A 27,967-nucleotide genomic window follows, 5' to 3' on the forward strand; every position below is an offset into this window, starting at 1 on the left:
TTTTATGGAGGCCTCATCACATAGGCATGATCGATTATTAACTGAGTCTCCAGGCCCTCTTCTCTCCCCAGAGGCAGTGGGGGACTGGGGCTGAACGTTCCAAACTTCTAATTGTGGCTCTGTCTTTCTGGTGACCAGCCCGCATCCGGGATCCCACCAGGAGTCGCCTCATTAGAACAAGAGACACTCCTATCACCCAGGAAATTCCAAGAAGTTTAGGAGCTTAATGTCAAGAACTGGGCTCAAAGACCAAATGTTAGAGTAAGATTCTCTTAGCACCCCTATTACTTGGGAAATTACAAGAGTTTCAGGAGCTCTGTGTCAGCAATGGGGACAAAGACCAAATATATTACAGTTGACCCTCGAACAGTGTGCGGGTTAGGGGCGCAGACCGTCCACGCAGTGGAAAATCCAAGTACAGCCTTACAATTGGGCCTCCGTATCCAAGGTTCCGCATCCTCAGATACAACCAACATCGGATCGTGTAGTGCTGTCATATTTACCATTGAAAAAAATCCACATGTAAGTGGACCTGTGCAGTTCAAACCTGTGTTGTTCAAGGGTCAACTTTATTTCTTGTTATATCACAGTATCACAGCTGTAAACATGTCCTTCATCCTGATGTGATATAATCAAGAACGCAGGCTTTTGAGCCAAACTTCCTGGGATCAGATCCCAGCCCTGCTACTAACTGGTCATATATCCTTGGGCAGCTACCTAGCATCTCCGAGCCTCAGCCTGTCACTTTAAAGTCAAGAAGCTAACTGCTACCTCTTAGAGTAGTGATGAGGAACAAATGAGGTAATGCAAGTAAAGCATCAACTCTTGGGGGTCCCTGTTGGCTGGTGGCTGTCACAGAAGGGAGTGGGAGGTCTTGCTCTCTTTCCCCATTTTACAAACAGAACTGAACACCAGACCGCGAATGGGGCCCCTTCCCCTGGATTCCTGACCCACCTGCAATCCAGCAACTGATGGGGAGGCACTGGACCTAGGTGTGTGCCTGGCAGTCAGGGCTGTTAGAAATTTTGAATATCACCCCTGTTTACCACCCTCCTCTTCCTCCAGGAGAGGGCTCAGAGCAGTCTTTCGGGAACATGAAATGGGCTGTGGAGGGAAGGCATCTTAGTCCAGATAGTATGAGTAATAAACGGGAAGAGAGCGTTTTCTGGGGGGTGGCAATTGTATGAGGAACTCCTGACGCAGGACACCTCGGAGGTCATGTGTGACCCAGGGCGTGCACAAGGGGAGGGCTCCCAGGCTTCATGGAGGGTGGATGAGAGGGGCCGAGAGCTCTGCTCTCAGGTCAAGAGGCCTGGGTCTGTGAACAGGCCCCACCTGTTATGACCAGCTCTGTGTGTCTTTGGCTAAGTTACTCTATGGCTCTGGAATTGAGATCTTCAACTGAAAAGTTAGCCCCCAAAGGCGAGGCTGTGAGGTGCTTTCTGGGCAGTGACCACCACAGCTCACATTTGGGCTGCCTGCTGTTCCTTTTGGATGAGCCTCCCAGCAAGAGTGAGATAGGGGTTGCGTTCCCCACCCTCCCCTTTTTAAGCCAAAGTCCTAAAGCCACCAGCTGTCAGAATAAGGAGTGGGACCCAAGCTTCCTCACTTCCGGTCTGGTGGCCTTTTAGTGCCCTTCAGAGATTGGAACAAGCTGGCACGTGTGCAAGAGTTCGTGGTCTTCAGTGGTCACCTGGCACCTAGGCCAGAAACCCTCTCTAAGGTTTAATGTGAAGAGGTCCTCTCCTAATTTGAATATATAGCAGCTTGGTCCAATGAAAAAGCTCAAACAAATCTATTTTGATATGTAAATGAGACTATTATAGCGAAAGACAACATGCAAATCTTTGATTTCCTTTGAGCCCCGAAGGTTGGGCCAAAGGGACTTGAGAGTGATCCAGCAGGCTTCCCTGGACCTACAGGATTGAACCATGCTCCTGGATTGTTGGGAGGCAAATTGGGAATATGCAAATTATCTTGTTCCTGTACTTCTGGGGGCCAGCAGCACAAGGCTTTGCAATAATTTGTGTGAACTCCTAGGTCCAACTGGAGGCAGCTCAGCAAATAACCTGTCGGGCTCCCAGGAGGGTCAGGGTCTGCAGAGCAGCCTGGGCCTCATTGGCCCTGCACACTGCGCCACCCCTCACCTCCTGGGTCCCCTCCTGCCCGGTTCCCTTATTGAGGACGCGGTTTCTGTTTCCCCACAGAGGGAAGAGGCCCGGCAGGAGGGACTCGCTGAGCCACCCCCACTCTGCTCCATGTTGGCTGTGCTCTCAGGTGAGGTGGTGCGAGAGGTCTGCCCCGCGGGAGACTGGGCCTGAGGCAGCAGGCCAGCAGAGCAGCCGTGTTGTCTAGGCCGGGGAGTCCTGAGAAATGGTCAGCAGAGGCTGTGGGGCCTCCCTCCCCTTCCCAGTGGGAGAGAGGTGTCCATTGCTTACCTCGCTAGTCTGTGACTTGGAAGTCTTGACCCCTGACCTTCATCAAGACCTGAGGTATTCCTGGCCTCTTCCAGCCCCCGACGTTTGACACACGGGCGTTGGATGCTGGCCGGACGTGGGGTGGCTAAGGTTAACCCCTCACTTCTGTGACCAGAAGTCAGTCAGCCTTCCACCCATCTCTGGCCAACAGCCTCCAACCCCCTCCCAGCTCACCTCTGATTTTAGAGGCCCCTGCCCTCTGCCCAGCCTCTGAGATCCTCCCCTGGCCTCTTCTCCTCCATCTAGGCTGGCGCCATGCCCCCCCCAGCAGAGGTGACAGACCCGTCCCATGCCCCCGCCGTCCTGCGCCAGCTCAATGAGCAGCGGCTCCGTGGCCTCTTCTGTGACGTCACCCTCATAGCCGGAGACACCAAGTTCCCTGCTCACCGCAGCGTCCTGGCTGCTTCTAGTCCCTTCTTCAGAGAGGCCCTGCTCGCTTCAGCCCCGCTGCCCCTCCCACCAATTACTGGGGGCTCTGCCCCCAACCCTGCCTCCACCACAGCTTCTTCCTCCTCCTCTTCCTCCTCCTCTCCCCCTCCACCCTCACCTCCAGCTTCATCCCCACCCCGGGTCCTGGAGCTGCCAGGGGTCCCAGCAGCTGCCTTCTCTGATGTCCTCAATTTCATCTACAGTGCCCGGCTGGCACTACCTGGTGGTGGAGGGGACGGGGCAGCCGTGGCAGAGATCGGCGCTCTGGGGCGGCGTCTGGGCATCTCCCGCCTGCAGGGCCTGGGGGAGGGAGGTGACGCCTGGGCACCTCCTGCCCCAGCCCCCATGGCCACCTCGCAGCCTGAAGAAGACAACTTCGGGCCTGGGCCTAGGCCAGCCGGGGAGTGGGAGGGTGACAGGGCTGAGGCCCAGGCCCCTGACTCACAACCCCCCCTGCCCCGGCGGCCCCTCCCCTGCCCCCGATGTGGGAAAAGCTTCATCCATCCCAAGCGGCTGCAGACCCATGAGGCACAGTGTCGTAGGGGGGCCAGCACTCGGGGGTCTGCAGGGCTGGGAGCCGGGGGCTCTGGCCCCAGTGGCCCTTCAGGAGTGGACGCCTCAGCCCTGCCCCCACCAGTGGGCTTCCGAGGTGGTCCTGAGCACGTGGTGAAGGTGGTGGGCGGCCACGTGCTGTACGTGTGCGCGGCCTGTGAGCGTTCCTACGTGACCCTGTCCAGCCTGAAGCGGCACAGCAATGTACACTCGTGGCGGAGGAAGTACCCCTGCCGCTACTGTGAGAAGGTGTTCGCCCTGGCTGAGTACCGTACCAAGCACGAGGTGTGGCACACCGGGGAACGCAGGTGAGTGGCCTGCACGGCCGGGGATGGGGTGGGGAGGGGTCACATGGGACCTTGTCCACTTAGGGCTCACAGGGACAAGGGAGAGAATGGGCAGAGCATGGGGCCTAGAAAATCATCCTGAGACGCCTGCTCACCCACTAGCCCCTGCTCACCTGCTTTCCGTCACTCACCCTTCGGCCTCCCTTCAGCCCCGTTTCCTTCTGCTGATGTTTATTAGCACCTCCAGGTGTCACGTCCTGGCTTGGTGATGTGGAAAAGACCGAGGAAGAGAAAGTTGCTTCATGGGACGGGACTAGGGAGCTCAGGCATGTCCACCAACAGCTGTAATGCACCCCTGTTCATAAGACATTTCCTCCTTCTGTCATGTGAGCTTCAGAAGAAGGCTTTGGGAGGTAGGCAAGGTGTGTGATTATCCCCAGTTCACAGATGGAACAGCTGAGGCCTGGCATCTCACAGCCAGTGGGGGGCGCTGTACTAGGACTGGTGTCCTTTCTGAGGCTGGCAGGGTGAGAAGAGCAGCCTGAAAGGAGGGTGAGCAAATGGCTGGGGCAGTTCAAGGTCTGAGTGGAGGTAGGAGAGGACGTGGGAAGCTGAGGCCCTAGCTTCAGGGCCCCTGACTCAACTGGCTCTGTCCCTGCCCTGTTCCATGCCGTCCTGGCCCAGGTACCAGTGCATCTTCTGCTGGGAGACCTTTGTCACCTACTATAACCTGAAGACCCACCAGCGAGCCTTCCATGGCATTAGCCCGGGCCTCCTAGCCAGTGAGAAGACGCCCAATGGAGGCTATAAGCCCAAGCTCAATACCCTCAAGCTGTACCGCCTGCTCCCCATGCGGGCGGCCAAGCGGCCCTACAAGACCTACAGCCAGGGAGCCCCCGAGGCCCCCCTTTCTCCGAGCCTCAACACTCCGGCCCCTGCGGCAATGCCGGCCAGCCCACCACCCGGACCCCCACCTGCCCCAGAGCCTGGCCCCCCACCGTCTGTCATCACTTTTGCCCACCCAGCTCCCTCTGTCATTGTACATGGGGGTAGCACGAGTGGTGGAGCAGGCAGTGGGCCGGCCAGCACAGGGGGGGCCCAAGCTGCCTCAGTCATCACTTACACTGCTCCGCCACGGCCCCCCAAAAAACGTGAGTACCCACCTCCTCCCCCCGTGCCTGCAGCTGCCCCAGCCAGCCCAGCCACAGCCGGCAGCCCAGCCACAGCCACGGAGGAGGCCAAGGGCCGGAACCCACGGGCCACAAGGACTCTGACCTACACGGCCAAGCCAGCTGGTGGGCTTGGAGGGGGCGGGGGTCCCCCTGCAGGGCCTGGCCGGGGTCCCTCTCAGCTGCAGGCTCCACCTCCACTGTGTCAGATCACTGTACGAATCGGTGAGGAGGCTATTGTCAAGCGCCGCATCTCAGAAACTGACCTGCGTCCTGGGGAGCTGAGCGGAGAGGAGATGGAGGAGAGCGAGGAGGAGGATGAAGAGGAGGAGGACGAGGACGAGGACGAGGACGAGGAGGACGAGGAGGAGTCGAAGGCTGGCGGGGAGGACCAGCTCTGGAGGCCCTACTACTCGTACAAGCCCAAGCGCAAGGCTGGAGCCGCAGGCCCGGGCAGCAGCGGGGGCGGCGGGATGCCCAGAGGCCGCCGGCCGCCTCGCTGGAGACAGAAGCTGGAACGGAGGAGCTGGGAGGAGACCCCGGCGGCCGAGGGCCCCGCAGGGCGTGCCCGTGGCGAGCGGAGGCACCGCTGCGGGGACTGTGCCCAGACATTTGCCACCCTGAGGAAGCTGCGCAAGCACCAGGAGGCCCACGGCGGGGGCTCCCACAACTCCCGGGCTGGACGGAAGCCTTCCACCCGCTTCGCCTGCCCTCACTGCGCCAAGGTGTGCAAGACGGCAGCCGCCCTGAGCCGCCACGGGCAGAGGCATGCTGCCGAGCGGCCCGGGGGTACCCCCACGCCTGTCATTGCCTACTCCAAGGGCTGCGTTGGCACCCGAGCCGGGGACGTCAAGGAGGAGGCTCCCCAAGAGATGCAAGTCTCCTCATCCAGCGGCGAGGCGGGTGGCGGGAGCGCTGCTGCTGAGGAAGCTTCCAAAACTGCCTCGCTCCAGGACCCTGTCATCTCAGGGGGGGAGGAGCCCTCAGTGGTGGCAGGAGGGGGTACCTATGCATACCCACCTGTGCAGGAATTTCCACTGGCTCTCATCGGGAGCGGCCGGGAATCTGGCAGTGGCAGGGGAAAAGCTGGGAGTGAGGGGCCAGTGGGGGCTGGGCGGGGGGACCGGATGGAGGGGATGGGGGCTGCCAAAGTCACCTTCTACCCTGAGCCCTACCCACTCGTCTATGGGCCCCAGCTTCTTGCCGCCTACCCTTACAACTTCAGCAACTTGGCCGCTCTCCCAGTTGCTCTTAACATGGTCCTACCTGATGAGAAGGGTGGGGGGGCCCTTCCCTTCCTACCAGGGGTCTTTGGCTACGCAGTCAATCCTCAAGCAGCACCCCCTACCCCCCCAACTCCACCGCCCCCAACTCTCCCTCCACCAGTCCCCCCTAAGGGAGAAGGGGAAAGGGCAGGGGTTGAAAGAACCCAGAAGGGAGATGTGGGGTGAGCTCTGGGCCCATATCCCCCCTTTCACCAGATGCCACCCTCCCTGAACCCCCGCCACTACCAGCTCCCTGGCCTCCCTGCCCCTTGGGAGCCCCTCCACACTCTTGTGCAGGGACTTGGGGGCCTCTGGAGCTCAGGGGTCAGGCTGCTTTGTGTGAGATTGTAGTTTTCCCACCACCTGGGAAGGGATCTTTGGTGGTTCCCCTCTCAGTTCTCCTCCAGGGAATGGCCTCCGTGAGGGGCAGGGCCAGCTCCCATCCCTTCTCCAGCCCTTGGGGCAACTGAGCAATATACTTAAATGAATCTCTACTCATAGCCCCCACCAGCTCTGAATGTCTAACCCGCCCCCCTGATTCGTAAACCTAGGGGGAAACCATCTCTCTCACCTAATGTTCCCCCCTCGTTCTGAAGCTTTCTCTAAGCCCTTGCCCAGATGCTTCCCAGCACATTCCATCCTTTGTGGCCCAGGGCCTGGACCAGACCATTGTGATACCTGACACTTACCCACCTGGGAGTGTGGCTTTGGATTCCATTCTTCCCGAGGGTGGGTTTCTGTGCCCGTTTCCTTCACATTAAGATGCCATCCCTTCCTTGGCTTCCATGCCTTTGGATCTTCCATATTCCTCCTTATACTCCTAGACTCTGGAGATGGCCTCTCCCATCCAGGTCAAGGAGGTGCTGGGGGGAGGGCTACCTATCTGTTCCATGGCTGAGTACTTTCCCAGCCCAGGGCAGCACCAATCTCAGCCCTACTTTGACCCTCAAATCTAGCGAGCCCCAGACTCTTCCAAGGCAAAAGAAGTAGGTAGATTGCACCTCTTCCTGCCTCTACATATGGCCTCTTCTGGGCTAAACCAGATTTGGGGGCCAGGAGGGAGGAGCTCTATATGGGATGGGGAAGGGAATCTACTTTCTCCCTGTTTTTTTCCCGATGGTTTCTCCCAGACTAGACCAAATAGCCAGAAAAATGGATGGGGGTTGGATCGGTGGGTAAGCCCAAGATTTGCACATGACCTCCCATCCTTACCTTAACCCCCTTTTTCCCCCAGTATCACTTCCCTCACCAATCACTCCAGATGGTTTTTGGTGAACCATCCTACTCCCTTGGTGGGCTTTGGGGTATCCCCACCAACTTTCCCTGCAAAATAGCACCTTACACCCCATCTTTGACTCAGTTCCCCACACCCAAAGATCCCAGCCTAGGGATGGGGTACAGGGACCTTATAAGTCCCTAATCCCTAATTTGCACTAGTTAACCCTGGTCAGGGGTCCCTATGTTTCCTTCCAGTGGGGGAGTTGAAGAAATGTTTGCTCCTAATTCTCTTTGATAACTGGGCCTCCCCACTCTGTGATTGGATGAACATTTTCCATCCACCCACCTCCCCCCACAAAAAAAAAAACAGCTCACGAGGGGAGAGCCAGTTTGGGGGAGCAAATTTGAAAAATGGGAATTAGAGGAGTGCAGTTTAAAAAGGGGAAAAGTTGTCATCAAAATGGCAGCCTTTTTCTCAGCTACTGTTTTTTTGGGCCAAGATGGCTGCCCTCTCAACTGATGCTGAAAGGGCAAGATCATGGCTTTTGGAGGGAGGGTTTGGGGGGAGGGACAGGAGCATCCTCCTGCCTCTTCTCGCCCTCCCAGCATATGGAAAGGGGAGGTTTTCGACAGGCTCCCTGAATGTTAACCACGGAGGAGTGTCGCTCCTTCACTCCTCCTCTGTCTCTTTGCACTTTTCTTGGTCTTGGCCACAGTCCGAGTGAAGAGTTTCCTACTGAATGTACCATACCGAGTTCCAATTTTTAAGGGGGAGAAAAGTTTAAAACGGGGAAAAATGCAAAAAAAAAAAAAAAAATCACTAAAAAAATTCCCACAAATCTTGTTTCTGGCACTTTAGAAAAACTGCGAAAAAAAGTACATAATAAAGAATACATATATATCTACACACAAATTATATATATAAAAAAAATATATATATATATATACACAGCGGAACCACAAGAGAGACTGAGGAAGGCCTTGGAGGCAGGGGGCAGATGTGATAACAGTCCCCCTATATCCTTAACCTGCACTCCTCTGAGGCAAAAAGGCACAGAGATGGAAGGGGTTGAGGATGGACCAGGGAATTTGAATTTCAGAACAGGTCAAAATTCTAAAACCATGGACATTTTGGGAGAACTGAGACTGTAGACATTTATTTTTCTGAAAATATGATTTAGGAAAATAGTTTCCAGAATTTGGTGGTTCTGGGCAACAAAGGAGATTGTGGCGAAATGGCGATTAAAATACATGTATCTGAGTTGGGGAACTTGAATATTGTGAATTTCACATGTTGGAAATTTGGGATTTTGCAATTTTGTCTTTTGAAAATTACCAAGTCTTGTCAGTTTGTGCCCTCTTTCCCCATGTTCCCTGGGAAGAAGGGTGACGGAGTGGGAAGGCCACTGGTTCTGTGCCACAGCACGCGAGATTTAGAATTCTACAGACTCTAGCTCTATACGTAGTGAGGACCCAGATTTAGAGAAACTGACCAATATTTATCTCCGCATTTGTGTGTGTGTCCAACTCTCTAGGCCAATAAACCAACAAGACAAACGAACTGTGCTCCGCAGTGGGATGCCAGGTGCAATTATTGGCGTGGCTGGTGGGTCTGGCTGGACAGGGTCGTGCTAACCTTGTCCCACAGGGATCCCTACAAGTTGTAGCCCTATTCTCCCTCTTAGGACAACAACTTCTAGCAATTGAGTAGGTGTGAGAGCCTGTTGACCCTAGGTACTTCACTGTAATTGCTGCAGCCACTAGGCTCAAGCTGACTTTGCTCTGACCTCCAGGCAGAAACATTAACGCAGTCCAGTTCACAAAGCCTGCTGGGCACAAGATCTTCATCTCCCAGATGAAGCCCTTTCTCCAAACTGAGAGGAAACAGGCACAAAATGTGTGATGGCCATAAGAGACACCAACACCCTTTCTTGTTCCACTCCTGGCCTCCCACGGGCTTCAACTCCCTGTCCCTCCTCCCCTCCCCTGTATTTTGTCTAGTGTTATGCAGGGATGGGCAAGTAAAATGAGTGGTTAGATGGGTGGGGCCTTTGAGGAATTCTGATACAAATACCTTGACCAGAGTGGGCAGCCACTAATCAGCTCTAGCAGGTTGCTGCCAACAGGGGAATCAGACCTGGTGCTACTGTAGTTCTTAAAAAGTTTCAAGAGAAGCCAGAAATCCAAATTTCTCTGTGAAATATCCACATTTTAAAAGTAGCAAACCAGGGGCTTCCCTGGTGGTGCAGTGGTTGAGAGTCCGCCTGCCGATGCAGGGGACACGGGTTCGTGCCCCAGTCCAGGAGGATCCCACATGCCGCCGAGCGGCTGGGCTCGTGAGCCATGGCTGCTGAGCCTGTGCTCCGCAACGGGAGAGCCCACAGCGGTGAGAGGCCCGTGTACCAAAAAAAAAAAAAAAAAAAAAAAAAGGAGCAAACGAATTCAAATTTTAAATTCTGCTGGCCAACAACATGGGCCAAACAAAACACACCAGTTTGTAACCTCTGAGGTATACTGTATAATGCTTTTGTTCTCATCTTCTCATATGATCCTCAGGCTAGGGAGCAGATACTATTATTAGCTTCATTTTACAGATGGGGAAACTGAGGCACAGAGCAGTTTAGTAGCTTGTCCAAAGTTTGAGCTCCAAAGTTTGAGCACCAAAGTTGGAACTTGAGGTTTTTACAGTGTGCTTTTTTATCCTCATTACAAATGCATCCTTTTAGACATAACCTTTTTTTATCCTAAAGATAATACATATTACAAAATACAATAAACTACAGAAAGGTCAAAACAAAGAAAAAACGACCACTAGTCCCAACATGCAAACATAAGCACTATTACTTGGTGTATTTCCTTACAGAAAAAAAATTTCCCTATTCATTCAATCAGAGGTACCGGCTGTATAGGTTAGGATCTGTGCTAGGTGCTGGGGATATTACAGTGAACAGACATAGTTCCTGCCCTCAGAAGGCTTACAATCTAGTTCTTGTTCTTTGTTCCATTCATTTCCAACCTAGATGTGAATATCCAATGGAGCTTCTTCAAGAAGCCAAAGAGTAAATAAGCGGATAGTGCATTTCAGGTGGGCCCGAGGCCCCCATCTGCCCAGTCCCACTTGGGCTTCCTCCCTAGAAACGAAATGATGAGAGGACTGGACTCCTAGTGAAGGAGTTAAGATGCAGAAAGGGATAGGACTTGAGAGTACTACCAAACTCTCAATTCAACTGGCCGAGGACCTCGGTCTCGGCCCTCTCGTCCTCAAGGAAAGGGGTCGGGAGGGGGCAAGTGGTACGTGGCGTCCAGAAAGATGACGAGGGTCCCGACGCTCGTGAAGATGATGAAGGTCCATAGGAAGAGGCGGTCCATCACCATGGCCACAAACTGCCAGTCCTCCTTCAGCTGGGGGTAGGAAGAGGAAACTGTTCCTGAGCTCCAGACCCCCAGGGAAGACGGCCCCAAGGCCCTGTACCGCACCCAGGTCCTCCTACCACGGCTTTGAGACAAGGGCGGGCCCGCAGGATAGCAGAGAGTGAAACTGCGGGCGACGGATGTGAGTAAAGAACAAGTCGGAAACCAGGGGGCGGGACCAAGTGAGGCAAACTTCCAATCAGAAATAAAATCGAGTGCTGGCGGCGGAGCCTAAGTTTGCGGGTGGAGCCAAGGCCACCCAGGCCTTGCCTTAGCCCACCCTCTTTGGACTCACCGCGTCGTGGTCCTCCTGTTCCTGCAGCTGTTGAGCGATGTAGCTGATTGAGGAAACGACCTCCCGTAGCTCGGGAGGCAGGCCCACAGCCCGGTTTGGACCATCGATAAATCGCCGCAGGTCCGGGGCAGACAGTTCAGGCTGGAACCTGGAAGAGGCGAGTCTGTTTGGCCACGACCGGGGCGCAAAGACGGCCTGCGCGGGTGCTCTAGGCCCCGCCCCAACTCCCTCCTCCAACGCCCATCCAGGTTTCAAAACGTGAGCGAGCCCTTCAAGTTCTCTCCGACAGCGGCGACCTCTCTAGCCTTCCGCAATTCCTCCTATTCCCTTACGCTTTAGTTCCCACCTCCCCGCAAAGTGGGCAACAGAAGGGATACTACAACTCCCATGATGCTCAACCACGACATCCTCCGGGAGCTTAGGACGCCTGCCTCCGCACAGTCTTCTGGGAACTGTAGTTCTCCCTCTCCCGTCTACGTGGGCGATGGGGAGTAGATACTACCTGTTGGGTTTGGGGAAGAGAAAATCATTTGGTGGCTTGCGGATGAAATATTCATCTGTTCCCCGACCCCAGCCACTTCCTGGAGAATCCCTGAGAGGTATAGGAGGTGGCTCCGGTATCTGGTCTCTCTCAGGTTTGGGTCTCTTCAGACCCAGATACGGAGGGAGTTTGTGGATAAAGATCTGCAGAGTAGAAGAAGAGGCGTCTTGGAGGGGGCTCTTATGCTTTCAGACCAGAAGGGAAGCCGCCAACCACCCCCACGGCACGTGCCCATTCCTGCTCATGCGTGCATGCGTCCCACAGATGAAATGCAACTACACAGCCCAAGAGTTCTTAAGTGGGTTAGGAGGCATCCTGACTGGAAAGAAAAGTTCTGAGGGCTTCCACCCTGATACTACCTAACCCTGAGAATGCTTCCTTGGGACCCACAATGGGCAGTATTGATGAAGAGAGTCTGGGATCTACACAATGTTAATGATGGGAGGATAAAATTAATTGGGCAACATTTCAACACCCAAAGACCTTGGCACTTTGACACTCTACCAGGAGTTGTAGTTCTCCCTCAGGTCTGTGAAAGGGAAGGTTGAAGTTGGTGGGAGGGAGGAGCGATACCTGGACAAAAAGCCAAATACTAGGATTGAGGGTTAACACAGGTTGAAGAGGAGATCTTCTTACCTGACGGACCCAAAGGGGCATTTGGTGGGTGTGGGGTGAGCGATGGTGCAGGTTGAGGACTACGACGCTAAGGATGACTGAGAAGGTGACGAGGACCATGGTAAACATGAGGTATTTGATAATGATGGGGACAGACAGGGAGGTCTCAGGCACTTTGTCTGCCAGCAGCAGCAGGAACACAGTAAGGGTCAGCAGGGCAAAGATCGAGAGCCCCATCTTCTCTCCTTGGGGGACAGAGGGGAAGGCGGAAGGATTAGGCTTTGCCAGAAAGCAATCTCCCTGGCATAATCAGTGACCGTGTTTCCAGCCCACTCAAGGACAGGCTTTTGGAAGGGCCAACTGCATGCAAATAACTCCTACATTTATACCTCCAACCTGGACTGATTCCCCTAAATTCCACACTTGTATCCACCTGCCTACTTAACCTCGCCATTTGGGTGTCCAATAGACATCTCGAACTTAACATGTCCAAAACTTAATTCCCTCACCACCGACTCCCCCCGTAGTCTTCCTCAGTTCATAAATGACAACTGTGGCTCAGGCCAAATCCCTCTGAGTCATTCTCAGCTCTCCTCTCTCTCATCCCGTATCCAATCCATACCAAACCCTATGGGCTCTACCTTCAAAATATATCCTGAAACTGATGACTTATCACATCTACCACTACCATCCTGGTACAAGCCACCATTACCTCAGGTCTGAGTTATTATAAAGGTCTTCTCTTTGCTTCATCCTTTGCCCCCCTGCTGACTGTTCTCAACAGAGCAGCCAGATTGATCCCGTTAAAATGTAAATCAGATCATATCACACCAGTGGCTTCCCACCGCGCCTTTAGCATAAAAGTCCTTACTGAAGTCTACAAGGCCTTCCCATTAGCTCTCTGACTACATCTCATACTGTTTTCTCTCTTGCTTACTTCATTCAGTTACATTGGCTATTTCTTGAATATGCAAGGCACACGCCCACCTCAGAGCCTTTGCATTCACTGTTAACTCCTGGTAATTTCTTCCCCCAGATATCTACCAGGGTCATTCTCTCACTTCCTTCAAGTCTTTGTTCAAATATTGATCAAACATTCCCTTTTTAGTGAGGCATTCACTGACCATCCTATTTTTAAATTGCAACCCCTGTGATAAACCATAGTGGAAAAGAATATGAAAAAATATATATATCTATAAATGAGTCAGTTTGCTGTACAGCAGAAATGAAACACAACATTGTAAATCAACTATATTTCAATAAAATTGTTTAAATAAATAAATTGCATCCCCCACCCCCATTCTCATCCTCCCCAAAACCTTTTTCTACTTTTCCTTCTTAGGAATTGACCTCTCCTAATATACTATCTAGGACTTCCCTTGTGGCACAGTGGTTAGGAATCCGCCTGCCAGTGCAGGGGACGCGGGTTCGAGCCCTGGTCCGGGAAGATCCCACATACCGCGGAGCAACTAAGCCCGCGAGCCACAACTACTGAGCCCACGTGCCACAACTACTGAAGCCCGCGCACCTAGATTCCGTGTTCCACAAGAGGAGCCACCGCAATGAGAAGCCCGTGCACTGCAACGAAAGTAGCCCCTGTTCACCACAACTAGAGAAAGCCCCCGCGCAGCAACGAAGACCCAACGCAGCCTTAATTAATTAATTAAAAAAATAATAATATACTATCCAATGGGTTTATTTATTATGTTTACTGACTGTCTCCCCCACTGGAATATAAACTCCATGAGAGCAGGGATTTTTGTCTGTTTTATTCACTGATGTATTCCCAGTGCCTTTCACATTACAGATGTTCAACAAATATTGTTAAATGAATGAATGGACCAACCCCTGTAGCAGGAACTATATAGCAAATTGAAGGATCTAAAAATGAAACCAAGTATATAAGAATATGCCAGGTGGCTGGTTATTACTGTGGCATACAACAGGCACTGCAAACTTCATGGAAGGTATTGAAATAAATAACTATTACGGTCTGTTCTACTTTAGTCCTGTAATATTGGGTTCCAAGATTTGCCTTGCTCCAGGAAGAAGGAGAAGTTACATGTGGAAGTGTGTTCTAGAGATGCATCACTCTCCTTCCCTAGACTGAGAGAGGGCTTGATTACAGAGAGAAGGAAAGCATGTGTTTTTTGTTTGTTTTCTTTTGTTTTTCAGGCCACAGCAGTGAAAGCCCAGAATCCTAACCACTAGGCTACCAGGCAACTCCCAGGAAAGCATGTTTTGAATATGAGAGTTTAGGATATCAGTCTCTGAATCAGACTAATACTAAGCAGGGTTGGAATAGCAACACTGCCTCTCTCTGTGTAATGTCAGATGAATGACTTAAACTCACTTAGCCTCTGTGAAATGGGAAGACAATTCAGTACTTACCTCACAGAGTTGTGAAGATTAGAACTGAGTTAATATATGTAACACATTGTTTGTATTATCTTATAGCAAGTGCTCAAAATTAGAAAAGACTATACCTACACTTACACAAAGCTTACAGAGTACCAGGCATAGTTCTATTAACTCAGTTAATCCTCAAAATAGTCCTATTTGGGGGGACAACGACTCTCCTATTTCCAGATCAGGACACTAAGAGATTAAGGAATTTGCCCAAGGTTACTCTGTTAGCATATTGTGCTGTCTCCCAGAGAAATGTTGGCTATTATTTCCAAGGGAGATAGGAGGTTAAGGGACTAGTAGGCGGCATTTGACAAGTGGGGGAGGGAGGATGCCAGGAATGGGGAAAGGGAAAGGAAGCGTTAGCTAAGCCGGGGAGTGTGTTGGTCAGAGGAGTGGCAGTTCCAAGGATGAGATCCCAGTATTCTGAAGGGAAGAGTTCAGAAGTTACTGGGTGCAGAGAAGTGAGCAGCAGAGGGGAGGTAGAGCTTGAGGTTGGAGGGGAAATCTGGATGCAGAGGCAAAGGTTCTTCCTGAAAGGAAAACCTGGATGAGATTGCTGAAGCACAGTTCATGAAGGCTTGAGTTGGCAGGAAAACCTTCCCTGTATTATGGGTGAAGAGGAAGAACCTGAGCTATTGGTAAGAAGGAGTGCTGGGCCCCTTCCCCTCTTACCTGCATCTGGTGGCAGGTAGAAGACGAAGATGGCCAGAAGAGTGATGAGGATGCATGGGGCAATGACGTTGACCAGGTAGAAGAGAGGCTTCCGGCGAATGATGAGGTAGAAGATGACTTCTTCACGCCGTCTTTCCCCCCCTCCCCTAGGATCCACTGGAGGCTGGATTAGCCGAGAAGGCTTGTGAATAATCTCCCATTGACCATTCTCTTGGGGGGCGGGGGGGGGGAGAAGAGAAGGTGACACAGATGTGGAACCTGTCTTTGTTGGTGCCAGATACGGCTTTCTTTTCTTTTTTCTTTTTTCTTTTTTTTTTTTTTTTTGCCTCACTGTGCCACCGCGCTTCTTGTGGGATCTTAGTTCCCCAACGAGGGATTGAACCCGGGCCCTCAGCAGTGAAAGTGTGGAGTCCTAACCAGTGGACCGCCAGGGAATTCCCAGATATGGCTTTCTCTGCCACATCCTAGAGCAGGGGGGACTGATGTAATAAGGGGCTAGCTACGGTCCCTGGGCTGGACAGCCCATCTCTAATAAATTTGAGCAAGTCTCAATTTCCATAACCACAAAATATAGACAGTTATACCTATCTTGCTGAACCCACAGGGACTCACTGATGGAGTATATTTACCAGCCTATTAGAAACTGGAAATCATAAAGCCCATGGACATGGGAGCCATGCCCACTCACCAATAAAGGTGCCTTCATGAATGTGCACTTCCTGCCGCTCCTGCCCATCGGGACCCAAGCCGGTCTGCAGACTGACTTCTGAGCTGTCATAGCTATAGGAACTGAACACCATGGTGCAGTTCTGCCAGTCAAAGGGAAAGTAGGTGACCTGGATGGAGTGGAGAGTCACTAGAGCTGCCAGAGAGCTGGTCAGGGCTGGGGGAGTTGGGGAGGTCACAGGGCAGACAGGGGTCAGAGGATATGGGGCACTAGGGAGATAGGGACCACCAGGGGAAGATCACAGAGAAGTGGAGTCACAGAGGAATAAGAAGGTTATGCGGGGAGGTCATGGACAATGGAGGGGGGCGGTCACTGAGGAAGACTGGAAGTCAATGAAAGTGGACAGAGAAGATGAAACTCAACGGAAAATCAGAAGGGTAAGAGAGACGTGAGGGTCATGGGGATAATGGAGGAGGGATATCTGAGTTAGGGTTTCTAGGAGCGCCTTGAGCTTCCCAGGTGGGGTCCGGACACCTGGATGCTGCAGCTGCTGCGATAGATGCCCGGGGGCTGCCAGCGCACGGAGCCGTCGGAGGACACCACGACGCTGATGTCCAGAGCAACGTCAAAATTTCCGTCGTTGCTGCAGGGAAAGAACCTTCTCATCTGAGATCAGGCCCCTCCCTCCGGAGGCCGCGCCCCTCCAGAGGCCCTGCCCCACCTCCCAGACTTTGGGAACATCCTTACTTGTTTAGGAGCACCACGTCTGGTAGCCACACGGATTCGGCAGTGATGCGGAGTGAATCGATGCCCTCGTGCTCCTCAGGGTCCCAGCTCAGCCTGTAGTCAGTCCACTCCTAGGGAAGCAGAGGCTGAGGGGCCGTCTGGGGCTGGAGGCTGGACGGAGTCTTGGGATGTGAGAAGGAAGCCCGGGCAGGGAATGCAAGGGAGGAGAGCCGCGCAGGCATGGCCTGTGGTTCTGGAGGCCGGGGCTCTGTTTAAGACTCCACCTGCACTCTTTGGGACCCTATCAACTAATTTCCCCTTCTCTCTCATCGGGCCCCAATTTCTTCTTTCTGTAAAAACGAGGGGGTTGCACGCTAGCCTCTAAAACGGTGGTTTTCAAACTGCAGTTAACGACCCTGAATTTCATAGGTCCGGAATCAAATGAGTGGCCCCAAACCAGTGTTAAAAATTTAGAATGAAAAATGCATGGAGTGCAGCTCCCATAGTAAAGATAGGTATTGTTTCCTGAAGCTTCTGTTTCAGTTATAAATGTGTTTTCTGAGGTCGTGATGCAAAAAAAAAAAAAAAAAAAAAATCTTACTGGGCGGGACATTCGAGGAAACTGTAAAGGCAGCGGGACGCCCGCCCTTTCCCACCCTGCGGGGGTCTCCGTACCAGGTCTAAGTAGACCTTTGTGCTCATCTCCTCATCCTTCTCGTTCTAGAAGGGAAAAGTTTAAAGGGTAGATATGATGTCAGTGTAGAGAAATGAGGGGCTCGGTGGGTAAACTCTCCCTGGAAACTCCCCTCTTTTTCTGAGTCGCACCCTCTTGGGTTCAAGCCCCACCTCCTATAAACTGCGTTGGCTTAAGCTCCGCCTCTATCTCGTAAACTCCCTGCTGGCCGTACAGCCAGCCAGTTCATTTACCAGTCCCGGCCCCGGCCGGAGTGAATCTCTGCCCGCTGTTGTTTATTGACCCTGTCCGGCACCAAGGTCCGCCCCAGCCTGTGACCCCGCCTCAAGGTCCGCTCTCCGGCCTGTCCATCGGCCCCAGCTCCACTTTGAGATCCGCCCACAGGCCCGTTCATCATCCTGCCCGGTTCAATCCTGGCCCGTCCAGCAGCCTCGCCCACAGCTTGTCCATTGGTCCGATTTCGACCCAATCTCTACTAACGGCCCGTCAGTCACCCAGCCTGGCCTCGCCCCGGACCCCGCCCCCAGTGGTCCCTGGGTCCCGCCCTGCCTAAAGCCACGCCCCCCAGCCGGCTAGTGGGCCAGACCTCAACTCCCCGCGTGCGCCCTCACCAGGCTGATTAATTGCGCTAGGCTGAGACCAATGCTGACCCCGACGCGGTCTCCCACCTCCCGCGCCGGCCTCACCGAGCTATCATAGCCCGAGAAAAGTTTCTCGCGGAGTCGGCCCTCCGCCTCCGAGCCGCGGGCGCCTGGAGGAGGAGAGAACTGAATGAAGCCCTGGTGCCCGGCCACGACCTCTGGCCCTATCACTGCCCCTTTGAGGCCCAGACTTACCCGGGGCGAACGGCGCCCCCAGCGCCCCCAGCAGCAGCAGCAGCAGCAGCGCCCGTGGGGTCATAGCCCGTCCGCGTCGCTCAGTGAGTCCGCTTGGGTGAGCCGCCAGGACAGCCAGCGCAGGGGAAGTGACGAGGCGCCCAGGAATGTTCACCTGTTATTGGGGGGCAGCCGCCAGCCTACCCGCCCCGCCCATGGGACTTGATCCCTCCCCGAGCAACTGCCAAAGCCTGCTACCCACAGATGGCAGACAACACTTCAATTGTATAAATCGTCTTTAATTGAGAAAGCATGGAGTGGAGACTGGTCCCCTGGGAGCAGAGCCTTTTTGGGTACCTAACACCCAGCTGAGGTAAAGCAAGTTCTATTCAGTTAGAAGCTGGAGGGGTGTATGAGGTCTAGAGACCAAGAGGCCCTCACCCTCCTTGGCCTGACCTGTAAGGGAGAAGGGTGGGACTTATTGCTGAATTGGTGTCTCCTCATTTGAGGGGGGTCAAAGCTATGTCCCATTTGTCTTTTTTATTCCAGACCCGTTACCCTAAAGACCTCAGCTTTAAAGGGGACCTGGAAGGAATTCCTGCTGAGGTAGCTAAGTGTTCATGTCCCCCCCAACCCAGGCACAGGTCCAGTCATGCCATGGTTCTGGCCACTTTCCCATCCTAACTGCCCTTCTATGAGCCAGGGATTCCTTCCAAAACTCCTCTGCCCTTCCTCAGCCTCTGTTCCCTGGCAGGACCCCAGCTGAGTTGCAGGAGCTAGAAATTGCATGTAAAAAATAAGGTTAGCATTCTATAGGAAGAATAAGATTTTTGGAAAATTGTCTAGGGAAAACAAGAAGTGGTTCTTGATCCATCCAGAACTTAGTTCTTTGTGAATCATAGCTGGGTCCTTTCCAGAGCTCCTGCTGAACAGGTATCACTAGAGAAAGTGGGAGCGTGGGTCTAGAACTCTTACTCTAGAGCAGTAACATGCCTATATAGGGTCTAGTTCCATCCTAGAGGGAAGGGCTGAGAGTCGTGGTCTATGTCCTAGAGCTGAGATTTAGAAGGAAGTATGGCTCCGTATGTGTCTAGAACACCACGCTCTAGAATTGTGTGTCTCTGGGGTAAGAAAGTTAAACCTGTGGTGATCTGAGACTGGCCCAATTCAGGCCGAGACCAACAGCTGGACAGAGCCCAAATCCAGCCTCTCTCTAGTTGGAAACCAGGGGTCCATCTGGGTGAAGGACAGAAGCCTGATGGATCCAGAACAGAGCCTGGCAGCATGTCTGTGTTCCAGCACAGACCCTGAGTGCAGAAATGGCCCTGGCTGGGGTGCCTGGTGTTCCAGAACCTGTCTGGAACAAGGCAAAAGGTGGAGCAGTGAAAGAAGGAAACTAATCCTGAGCTCCAGTGGACCTATAAATCTATGGCTTGGTGGCCATGAAGAGGGCAAAGGGCTCCAGGAACTGGCTGAGCCCGGGGTGGGGAAGATTTATGCCCTGGTTTTGTCAGCTTTGGAACCCCCCGCGCCATCTCGGGAAAAGGCTTTGGAGGGTGCGAGTGTGGAAGGAAAGAAGTGATCAGCCAGGACGATTTTCAGACATCCCCCTCTCTGACCCCTTTCCCGGGCCCAAGGATCTAAGGGTCTCAGCAGCCCCGGAAGTCATGGCTGGCCCCTCGGCTCCCTCAGGGTAGAGCACCTGGTGGGACCTGGCTGCTCAGGGCATGAGTGTGGCAGCAGGGGTGACAGCAGGGCCAGAAGCAGGGCTGGGAGACAGGCTGTGGTGGTGGCGAGTGCAGGGAGCCTCCAGTCCGGGGACTACATGGCAGGGGGCAGGGGGACTGGAAGGGGAGGTCTCAGGGACACTGTGGAGAGAAGGCTCCCGGTACACAGCCACTGTGAAGGGGAGAGAGAGGAGCAGGAAGGAGAGTTAGGCACCAAGAGAGCTCTGAAAGGGCTTCCTTCCCCTACACTCCTCCTCTGGGAACCCACAGAAGGAGAGCTTCCCAAACCTCCAAAGGCCAAAGCCTTCCTGGCTTGACCTGTCATAGCATGTGTCCTCTTAAAACACTTATAGCCCCTTAGCTGTGTGTCACTAAATGTCCATGTCAAGGTCAATACCGTCCCATGTGGTCCACCTCTTCCCTGGGGGTCCATACTCACCCTCCAGGAGCTTGGGCACAAAGTGGGCAGCTGCCTTGGTCTTCTTGACTCGATTTCCCTTCATGACTCGGCCCTCCTTGTCCAGGCCCAGGTACCAGGCCCGGCCAGAACGACGCTGGCGATAGAGAGCAGAGGCGTACAGGACATAGTAATTCTCAAAGACGCACTCCTTAAAGCGACACTCAGCTGTGAAATGTGGCTGAGGAGACAAAGACCCAGAAAGGCACACACAGACAGAAAGACAAAAAGACACATCACTGAACAGAAGGGAGCCCTGGGAAGAACAAGGCAGGATATAATCCATACGTTTGAGACTGGGAGAGCCAACTTCTGAGTCCACTCAGGAACTGGGAGAAAGGGAGGATGAGGAAGAGTCTGGTGGCCCCCGAGGGCCGGGAACTAGACTTCTGGGGGCCTGGGATAAGAAGATAACTTCTCTCTGCTCTACTTCCAACCTCTCACCATCCAGGGGACCTGGAGGGAATTTCTGCTTGGAGGAGTTCCTGAATCCTTCCCCAGTATCCTGAATGACTCTGGGGAAGTGAGTAATAATGAGGTCTAGGGGAGGTTGGAGAAGACACAGGGGTCCTAAAAGGTTGAAAGAGTTGGACATTCAAAGAGCCTGGAGGTATTTAGGAGGCTATTCGAGGAGAAGGGATTGGAGGGACACTAGAGGAGGTGCTTGGGAATGGGCAGTGAGGACAGGGTGTCGGCAAGAGCTGGAGCGAGAGGAAGCCCTGAGCTGCAAAATATCTGTAGTTGGGAAGGCTGTAGCTAGGGGAGTCCCTTGACTCCAGGCCACTCTGCCCCCTTGTCTCACCGAGCTGTAGAGCAGCCCCTCAGCGTTCATGGCCATGTAGTGACCCAGCTTGGCACTCTGGATGGTGACTACACGGAGCCCCACAGGGATCAGGTTGAAGTGGGCTGGGGGTGGAGAGAAGGGGTATCAGTACCCCAAGCCTCCAATCCCCATCTGAGCCCCCCCTCAATTCTGGTCCCAGTTCTACTTCTTCCTTTGCGGGGTCAAAGAGCCAGACTGAAAACAACAGAACCTGAAGCCACAATAGGACTGTCATCTCCTATGTCTGCGCTCCCCCTTCCCATCCAGCAGCTGGCTTCCCCTCTCACTGAAAGAGCTGGTGTCCTCTGGGGTGCCCTGGATGCTCCCATCGGGATTCGCCTGGAGGTAGAAACCCTGGCGGCAGAACAGTTTGGTGACGATGCCTTTGAGCTGAGGCTCTGGAGAGAGAGACATTCATCTTGGAACATGACATCTTTGTTCCCAGAAACATTGCTACACTTTGCGGGATCAGAGGAGAAAGAAAGGAGGATGGAGGGAAGGAAGAGGGTCCCACGGCCCCAGCTCCCTGACCCTCTAAACAAGCTCTCTCCCACCTCTCTTTGACTCCAGAGGAAACTGGGGTGTGGGTCCCTTCTGCTTCCTCTAACCAGCTTTCAATTTAATTGATTGAAATTTATTTAAAGGCTTAATTCCTACTCTACAGCTCAACCAGAATGGGGGGAGGGGAGAAGAAGGAAGAGGAAGGGGAGAGATACATGGAAACGCAAAGGACAAAGGGAGACAGGCAGAGCTGCTGAAGGGGCAGTGTGTTTGCGAATGTGGGGGGCATTAAGGTGACCCCAGGGTAGGGGCGCCCCCTCAGGAGTGGGGGTGGGGCTGGGCCTGACGCTGACTCAGCACCTGCTGCTGCGGCTGCCGCTCTCTTCGCACGGGCCTCGCCTTGGCTCAGCGCCGGCCTGTCTGACACTGACCCATCTGTCTGTCTGTCTGTCTGTCTGTCAGTCTGCTGGCTCGCGGGGGCCCAGCCCTCCCTGAGGCTCAGCCTCTCCCCTTCAGCCAGGTAACCCGCCTGGGATGGGGGATATTCGGTACCAAACCAAGGAAATGGGGGAGGGGGCCAGGGAGCTGGTGAGACAGGCTGACTCACGTGGGGGCTGGGTCCCACTCAAAGGGTGGGCTGCGGACCGTACCACTGCGGAGGGCCGGCGGCGGGGGGAGGAGGACGCCAGCGGGGGGTGGGGGGGTCTCCCCCTAGGGGAGCTGGGAGCGAGCGGGAGCGAGGCCAGAGGGACTTCCCGCCTGTCGCACCTGGACGGGGACCACAGGCTAACCCTCACAACTCTCCTCCCCCGGCGCTTGCGGCCGAGTTCCCGGTACCCCCTCGTAGATGGTACGACCCCCAGTCTCCGTGCGGGTATCCAGCCGTGTAGTGTGTCTCTGAGTTCCTCGCGGCAGAGGGTCCCCTGAGCCCGTGGGACCCTATTTCTGAGTCGCGTAGGCGGTCATGGGGGAGTGCCCAGCTCCCTTCTTGAAGTGCAGGTCACGGGAGGAGGGCGCACAGAGGGGCGGACTGGCGAGGTAGCTGCAAGGACACCCGGGGGAGAGCTGGGGAGATTGGTACCGAGCCAGGCAAGCTCGGCGAGGAGGAACGGAGCCAAGGCTCGGAGGAGCGGGAGAACCGGGGCGGGGGCGGGGCTGCCGGAGCCGCAGAAACCCTCGGCGTGACCCAGGCGTCCGGAACCCCCAGACCCCTCCGCTCGGCATTGAAAGAATCGCGAGAGACCGCACGTAGGCAGAGGATGGTGGGGGTGGGGACTCCTGTGTTGGGAGGGGGGGGCGAGCGGGAGCTGCCAGGCTTCGGGGCACCAGGCTTAGCCCCTCAAGCCTTCCCCTTGCCCTCGAAAGCAAGGAGACTCGGGGTTATGGGCGAGAGAGAAGGGAAACTGAGGCATCGTCTGGCCGAGAGTTTGTGGTCCAGGCCCACCCCCTTTCACTTTCGGGGAGCCCCCGTCAGTCGGGCCCCGCTCTTCCGAGTCCCTGGCCTCAACCTCCCAGGCAAAGAGACCCCCGGCCCGGAGACCCCGCCCCAGCCACTCACCCGGGCAGCGGTCCGGCCGCGCGGGCCGCCCCCCGCACAGTCGCACCTTGGACAGCAGGATGAGGAGCTGCTTCTGGCAAAGGGACTTGGTGCCGCGGGGACATGCGCGCCGCTGCGCCGACACGGGCCGGCTGCCCCCGGGCTCGTGGACCTCCCGCTTCTGCCGGATCAGGCTGCTGGCCAGTGCTGCCATGGCGCCCCGGGAGGAGACACCCCAAAACCGGCAGTCTCCCGGAGCGCGCTGGGGCCCCCCCGGAGAAGCCCGCTAGCTCACCAGGACATGCTCTTGACTCTCCGGTCCGACTCGCCGCCTCACCCACGGGACCTGAGGATAAGCCCTAGACGACCCCCACCCCAGGCACCAGCTCCCACCCTTGGGCCTCGTGCTAGCTTCACCAGACCCAGCAGCCTATGTACCTCTCAGTTGACCCCACCCTCGACCTTTGCCCCCCATAGAAAACTCCCCTTCTCTGATCTCCAGTGTCCCTGTCCCCCACTAACACTATCCCAAAGCCAAGACCCTCAAATTTTCCAGGATGTGGTTCCAATATCCCCAGGCACCTTTCCACCCTATTTCCGGGCCCTGCACTCCTGCCAAAGCCACTCTTGTAATTTTAAGGGTGTGGGTCCTTAGCTTTGGGGATATTAGCTCTCCCCACCCCTGATGGGGTGCTGCCAGTGTCTAGGAAGAACCCAACCTTGGTGTCTTTTCCTTTGCCACCCTCTAACTGAAGAATCCCCCACGTTTTTTCACTGAAATCCCCAAAAAACTATGCCTTGAAATATCCAGACTCTCGCCAATCAGCAAGAAGAGGTTCCCAGACCCTGTCTCTGGACGATACCGCTTTTTACCAAGTCACCCCCATTTCTAGTGGCACAGCGTTCCAGCTGCTGAGCCCCTTTCCTCACCTTGTTACCATCCACTCCTTTTGAAGTCACCTCCAAGTCCGCCCTTCCTAGTGGTTACACCAGGTGGTTGTCTGGAGGGCCCTCTGTCACCTCGGAATAAGGAGCATAGGTTTTCGGCCTTTTTGTTTTTTTCTGGCAGCCCCTAATTTCCTCGGGGACAGCTGGTGCTGTTTAGATCCCACGCCCTCCAATCCAACCAGCCCCCCGAGAGAGGAGTGCACCCACGTTGTCACGGGTCCCCAAATGTGAACAGACCCGCTATAAGTCAGAGCGCATCAGAGCTTTCTGCGACAGGGCTTCCTTGTCCTCCCCGGGACTGCCTGTAGCACCCCCTCTTCCTTCCCCGACGCCCCTCAACCTGTCCTGTCTTGTCGATCCGGGGACGGCTGGCGCTGGCTCCGGTTCCAGGCTCCTCCCTCCCTGTACCCCGCAAGCGGAGCTTCCCCCACGCTCGGCTAGGCGTCCCGGACCCCAGGAAGGAGTGAGGGTGTCTCCGCAGAGCGCCCTGGTCTGGCCAAGTGAGCACTGGGCCTGGCGGCTGGACCAAGCGGAGCGGCGGCAGCGGCGGCAGCGGTAGCGGCTGTGGGAAGCTGAGGCGGCGGCGGCGACAGCAGCTCCCCCCTCCTCCGAGAGCCGGCCCGGGGGCGGGGCAGGGGGCGGAGACGCCAGGAAAGAGGCGGGGGGTGAAGCTGGGCGGGCGGAACCCCGGGGTTCCTTGGAGGCAGGGAGTGGCGACGGTCTTAGAGACAGGCGGAGCCGAGGCAAGGCCGCATGTCTCGCATGTCTCGGGGTTCAGAGGAGGAGTGACAAGGAGGCGACTCCACTGAATGGAACTCTGGATGGGGGGAGAGGTTGGGCTTAGATAGATGGAATGGCGGATGCCCCGAGAATGGAGAAAGGGACCCTACTGCCCGGGATGGAGGACAGAACTGGATGAGGAAGGTGGGGGTAATAACTGAAGAGATAGCGGTGGTGGTGAGGTCTAGCCTGGGGTGAAATCCGGCCTCCTTAATGTCTCTGCTTTTGTGTGAGACAAATTGGTCAGTCCCTGGTCTCCATACCTTTCTCCTTTACACGTTTTTTCAGCAAGTATATTACCCCCATCCCTATTGACTCCTAAGAGAAAAGACCATAAGAACTGGCGGGAGATGGATGCCAGAGGCTGCACCGGAGTGGGAGGGGTGCTGGCCACAGATTTGGAAAGTGGAGAGGCCAGAATGGAACGACCTGTGCCAGGGATGGGGCGGGAGGAGGGTGGGAGGAAGCGGAGGAACCGGCGAGGAGGCCTTCTAGAACGGGCTCTTCGGGCCCAAGGCGCTCAGCCTGTCTCCCAGGTGAGGGGAGAGCAGTCCCCTCCACATCCCGCTGGCCAACAGAAACACATTCCAGGTTAGTAGGAACAGCGTCTTTAATGGGCCCCGCCTCCCACGCCGGCTAAGCCGCCCCCCTTGCGTGCAGCCTTGGCCTCTTCCACAGCGGCGCGCAGGGCGCAAGCAGGGTCCCTGCGAAGCAGGGCCAACGCCCCGAGCAGCGAAGCGGCGCCGTCCCCCGCACGGAGCTTTTGGCCACTCAGAAAATAGTGGGGCAGCGTCCCGGCCTCGAGCACCCGGCCCAGCTCATCCAGCAGCCCGAGGCAGCAGGCGCCCGCATTCTCGGGTCGCGCCAGATAGAGCGCGGGCAGCCGCTCGCACGCCCAGTAGAGCAAAGTCCGCAGGAGGTAGGGCGCCGCGACCCTAGTCCCGGCCACCAGCGGGCGCAGCAGCGCCTGGGCCGCCGCGTGCGCTTGCAGCAGGGGGACGGGTATGCGCGTCTTGAGCGCCAGCTCTTGGCGGGCGAAGCAGAGCTGCCAGCCGGAGGCGTCCGGCCGCTCTGTGCCGCCGCCGCCGGGCACCAGGTAGAAGGAAGACGACTCTGAGGCCAGCGGGCCGGCCCACGAGTGGCTCCGAGCCCCCTGGGGCCAGCCGGCCACGGACACCACGGGGATCAAGTCGAAAAGCAGGAGGCGGCGCGGGGGCCCGGGCGTAGCCAGGAGGATGGTGGTGACCCCCGCGTGGCGAGCTGCATGGACCAAGCGCGGGGCACCCGGGACCGGAAACAGGGACTCAGCGACCGCAGCCAGCGAAGCAAAGAACCAGGCAGCCACCTGGGCGGGGCACAATGTGGGCCATGCCTCCGGAGCCTCCGACGGCTGTAGCACTGGGCTAACGTCGGCTGCTTTGGTGACGTCACCATTCGTTTTTTTCAGTGGTGAGGGAAAGTCAACATCGGTTACGTCTTGTTGAGGCAATTCTGGCACTGAAACATTACTAGGTGAGTTTTCCAAAGACTCGTGTGCCTCAGGCTCAGTGACGTCACCGTGTAGCTGGTCCACGGAGATTTGCGGATCCTTGGGAGTTTCTTTGCTTTGGGCTGGGTGGATCGAATCACGTCCTCCTGGGACTGGGGGTCCTAGGCAATCCTGCCATGCCTCCCGGACCGAGGTTCCGCGTACCTGCTCTGGGAGGAAGAGCCATGCGTAACAGGATCCCACGTCCGGTTGCAGCTCCTGCCCAGTGCCATCTAGCGAAAGCACGGGCACCAGGAGTGTGAAGCCGGCGTCGTAGTGAGGTCCCCGAGCGTAGGGACCTAGAGCCGCAGGCCCCAGATCCAGGGAGCCCTCGCGAATCCCGCCACGAAGCAGCAAGAGCTCTGCCTGAGGAGGAAAGCGAGGGTCCCGGCGGTGAACGAGACCTAAGGAAAGAGAAGGGATCGTAAAGGCGTGATCCAGAGCCGGGGCGGGGTGAGGCGGAGCTGAGAGCTGCAAGTTCCCGAAGGCTGGGAGGGTTACTTACCAAGCAAAGAGAAAACAAAGTCCTTGGCCTGGAGGAGATCTGGTCCTGGCTTGGGACCGTCACTCCAGCTCGCCTGCACACCCAGCTCCTGGATCAGCTGGGTTAGTTCTTGCAGCTGCGCCCCAGAGCAGAAGTCGATGTCCGTGAGCGGCCGGGCTGGGGCTGGGGGCGGTGGGCCCCACCAGGGAGCACTCCCCCAGACCGCGGAAGCCATATGGCTCTGTCGTTTGGGGGCTAGGAAATACACAGACGGAAGGAAGCCCAGACGGGCCGTTCCTTTTGCTGCGGAAAACTGGCCCCCGTTCTTTTCTCTTCCAGAGGCCAAGAGGGTTCCCAAGACACAGTCCGCCAATGGGTCTGCAGACGAAAGGCCCTAAATTTAGTCTTGAAAGCGAACAAATAAATACCTCCTCCATCCTTGCCCTTTTCTCATATGCTGGTCCCCGCCCCCATGGAACGGTTCACCTGACTCAGCAGGTAGAAAGTAGCTGTTTGGCCCCTCCTAAGGAATGCAATAGCCTCCTTCGCTGCCCCTTGTCTACGTCCCCTTACCTCTTTTTCAGAGGAGACTAGTGGTTTGCGGCTTCCCTCTTAGGGTTAGCTACAAAGGCTGGGAAGAGAATGGATAGGAAGATTCAACAGGTAACTTCTTCCTGCTGCCTGCAAGGCCACGCCCCTAAATTATAACCACGCCCCTTTCTGGAGACTGTCGGGGTGGTTCCGGACCAGCCCGGCCTCCAGTCAGAGTTCAATCACTCCTTTCGCTCTGCAGAGATCTCGCGGCTATCCTGGGAGTTGTAGTTTGTCTTCAAAGCTACCAGGGCGTTGGGACCACGCCCCCACATCCTTTCCTGTTCCGTTGAAGTAGTGCCTGATGGAAGTTGTAGTTTCTATGGAGATAAACTATTCTGTGTCTTTA

At 55.4% G+C, this 27,967-nt stretch overlaps 4 protein-coding genes across 4 annotated transcripts; 1 reads left to right on the forward strand and 3 right to left on the reverse strand.

Moving 5' to 3' along the window:
• Positions 1–1,376: 1,376 nt before the first annotated feature.
• On the forward strand, positions 1,377–6,365 carry ZBTB4 (zinc finger and BTB domain containing 4; the record flags this gene model as incomplete). The annotated part of the gene is made up of 4 exons (XM_079725754.1): positions 1,377–1,528; positions 2,208–2,277; positions 2,724–3,766; positions 4,430–6,365. The coding sequence occupies 4 exons, from the start codon at positions 1,377–1,379 to the stop codon at positions 6,363–6,365; spliced, it is 3,201 nt and encodes a 1,066-aa protein (XP_079581880.1).
• A 4,293-nt stretch (positions 6,366–10,658) lies between these two features.
• On the reverse strand, positions 10,659–18,327 carry CHRNB1 (cholinergic receptor nicotinic beta 1 subunit; the record flags this gene model as incomplete). The annotated part of the gene is made up of 11 exons (XM_079726260.1): positions 10,659–10,799; positions 11,104–11,251; positions 11,606–11,787; positions 12,281–12,504; positions 15,341–15,550; positions 16,029–16,176; positions 16,542–16,650; positions 16,755–16,864; positions 17,409–17,453; positions 18,039–18,178; positions 18,264–18,327. The coding sequence occupies 11 exons, from the start codon at positions 18,325–18,327 to the stop codon at positions 10,659–10,661; spliced, it is 1,521 nt and encodes a 506-aa protein (XP_079582386.1).
• Positions 18,328–19,962: 1,635 nt separating this feature from the next.
• On the reverse strand, positions 19,963–23,501 carry FGF11 (fibroblast growth factor 11; the record flags this gene model as incomplete). Its single annotated transcript, XM_079725561.1, has 5 exons — positions 19,963–20,141; positions 20,409–20,607; positions 21,229–21,332; positions 21,537–21,647; positions 23,309–23,501. 5 exons carry the CDS (start codon positions 23,499–23,501, stop codon positions 19,963–19,965), a joined length of 786 nt encoding a protein of 261 aa, XP_079581687.1.
• A 2,118-nt stretch (positions 23,502–25,619) lies between these two features.
• On the reverse strand, positions 25,620–27,262 carry TMEM102 (transmembrane protein 102; the record flags this gene model as incomplete). Its single annotated transcript, XM_079726075.1, has 2 exons — positions 25,620–26,947; positions 27,049–27,262. The coding sequence occupies 2 exons, from the start codon at positions 27,260–27,262 to the stop codon at positions 25,626–25,628; spliced, it is 1,536 nt and encodes a 511-aa protein (XP_079582201.1). The 3' UTR covers positions 25,620–25,625.
• Positions 27,263–27,967: the final 705 nt, after the last annotated feature.

Source organism: Hyperoodon ampullatus, assembly GCF_949752795.1.
Source record: "Hyperoodon ampullatus genome assembly, chromosome: 19".
Taxonomy (NCBI): domain Eukaryota; kingdom Metazoa; phylum Chordata; class Mammalia; order Artiodactyla; family Ziphiidae; genus Hyperoodon; species Hyperoodon ampullatus.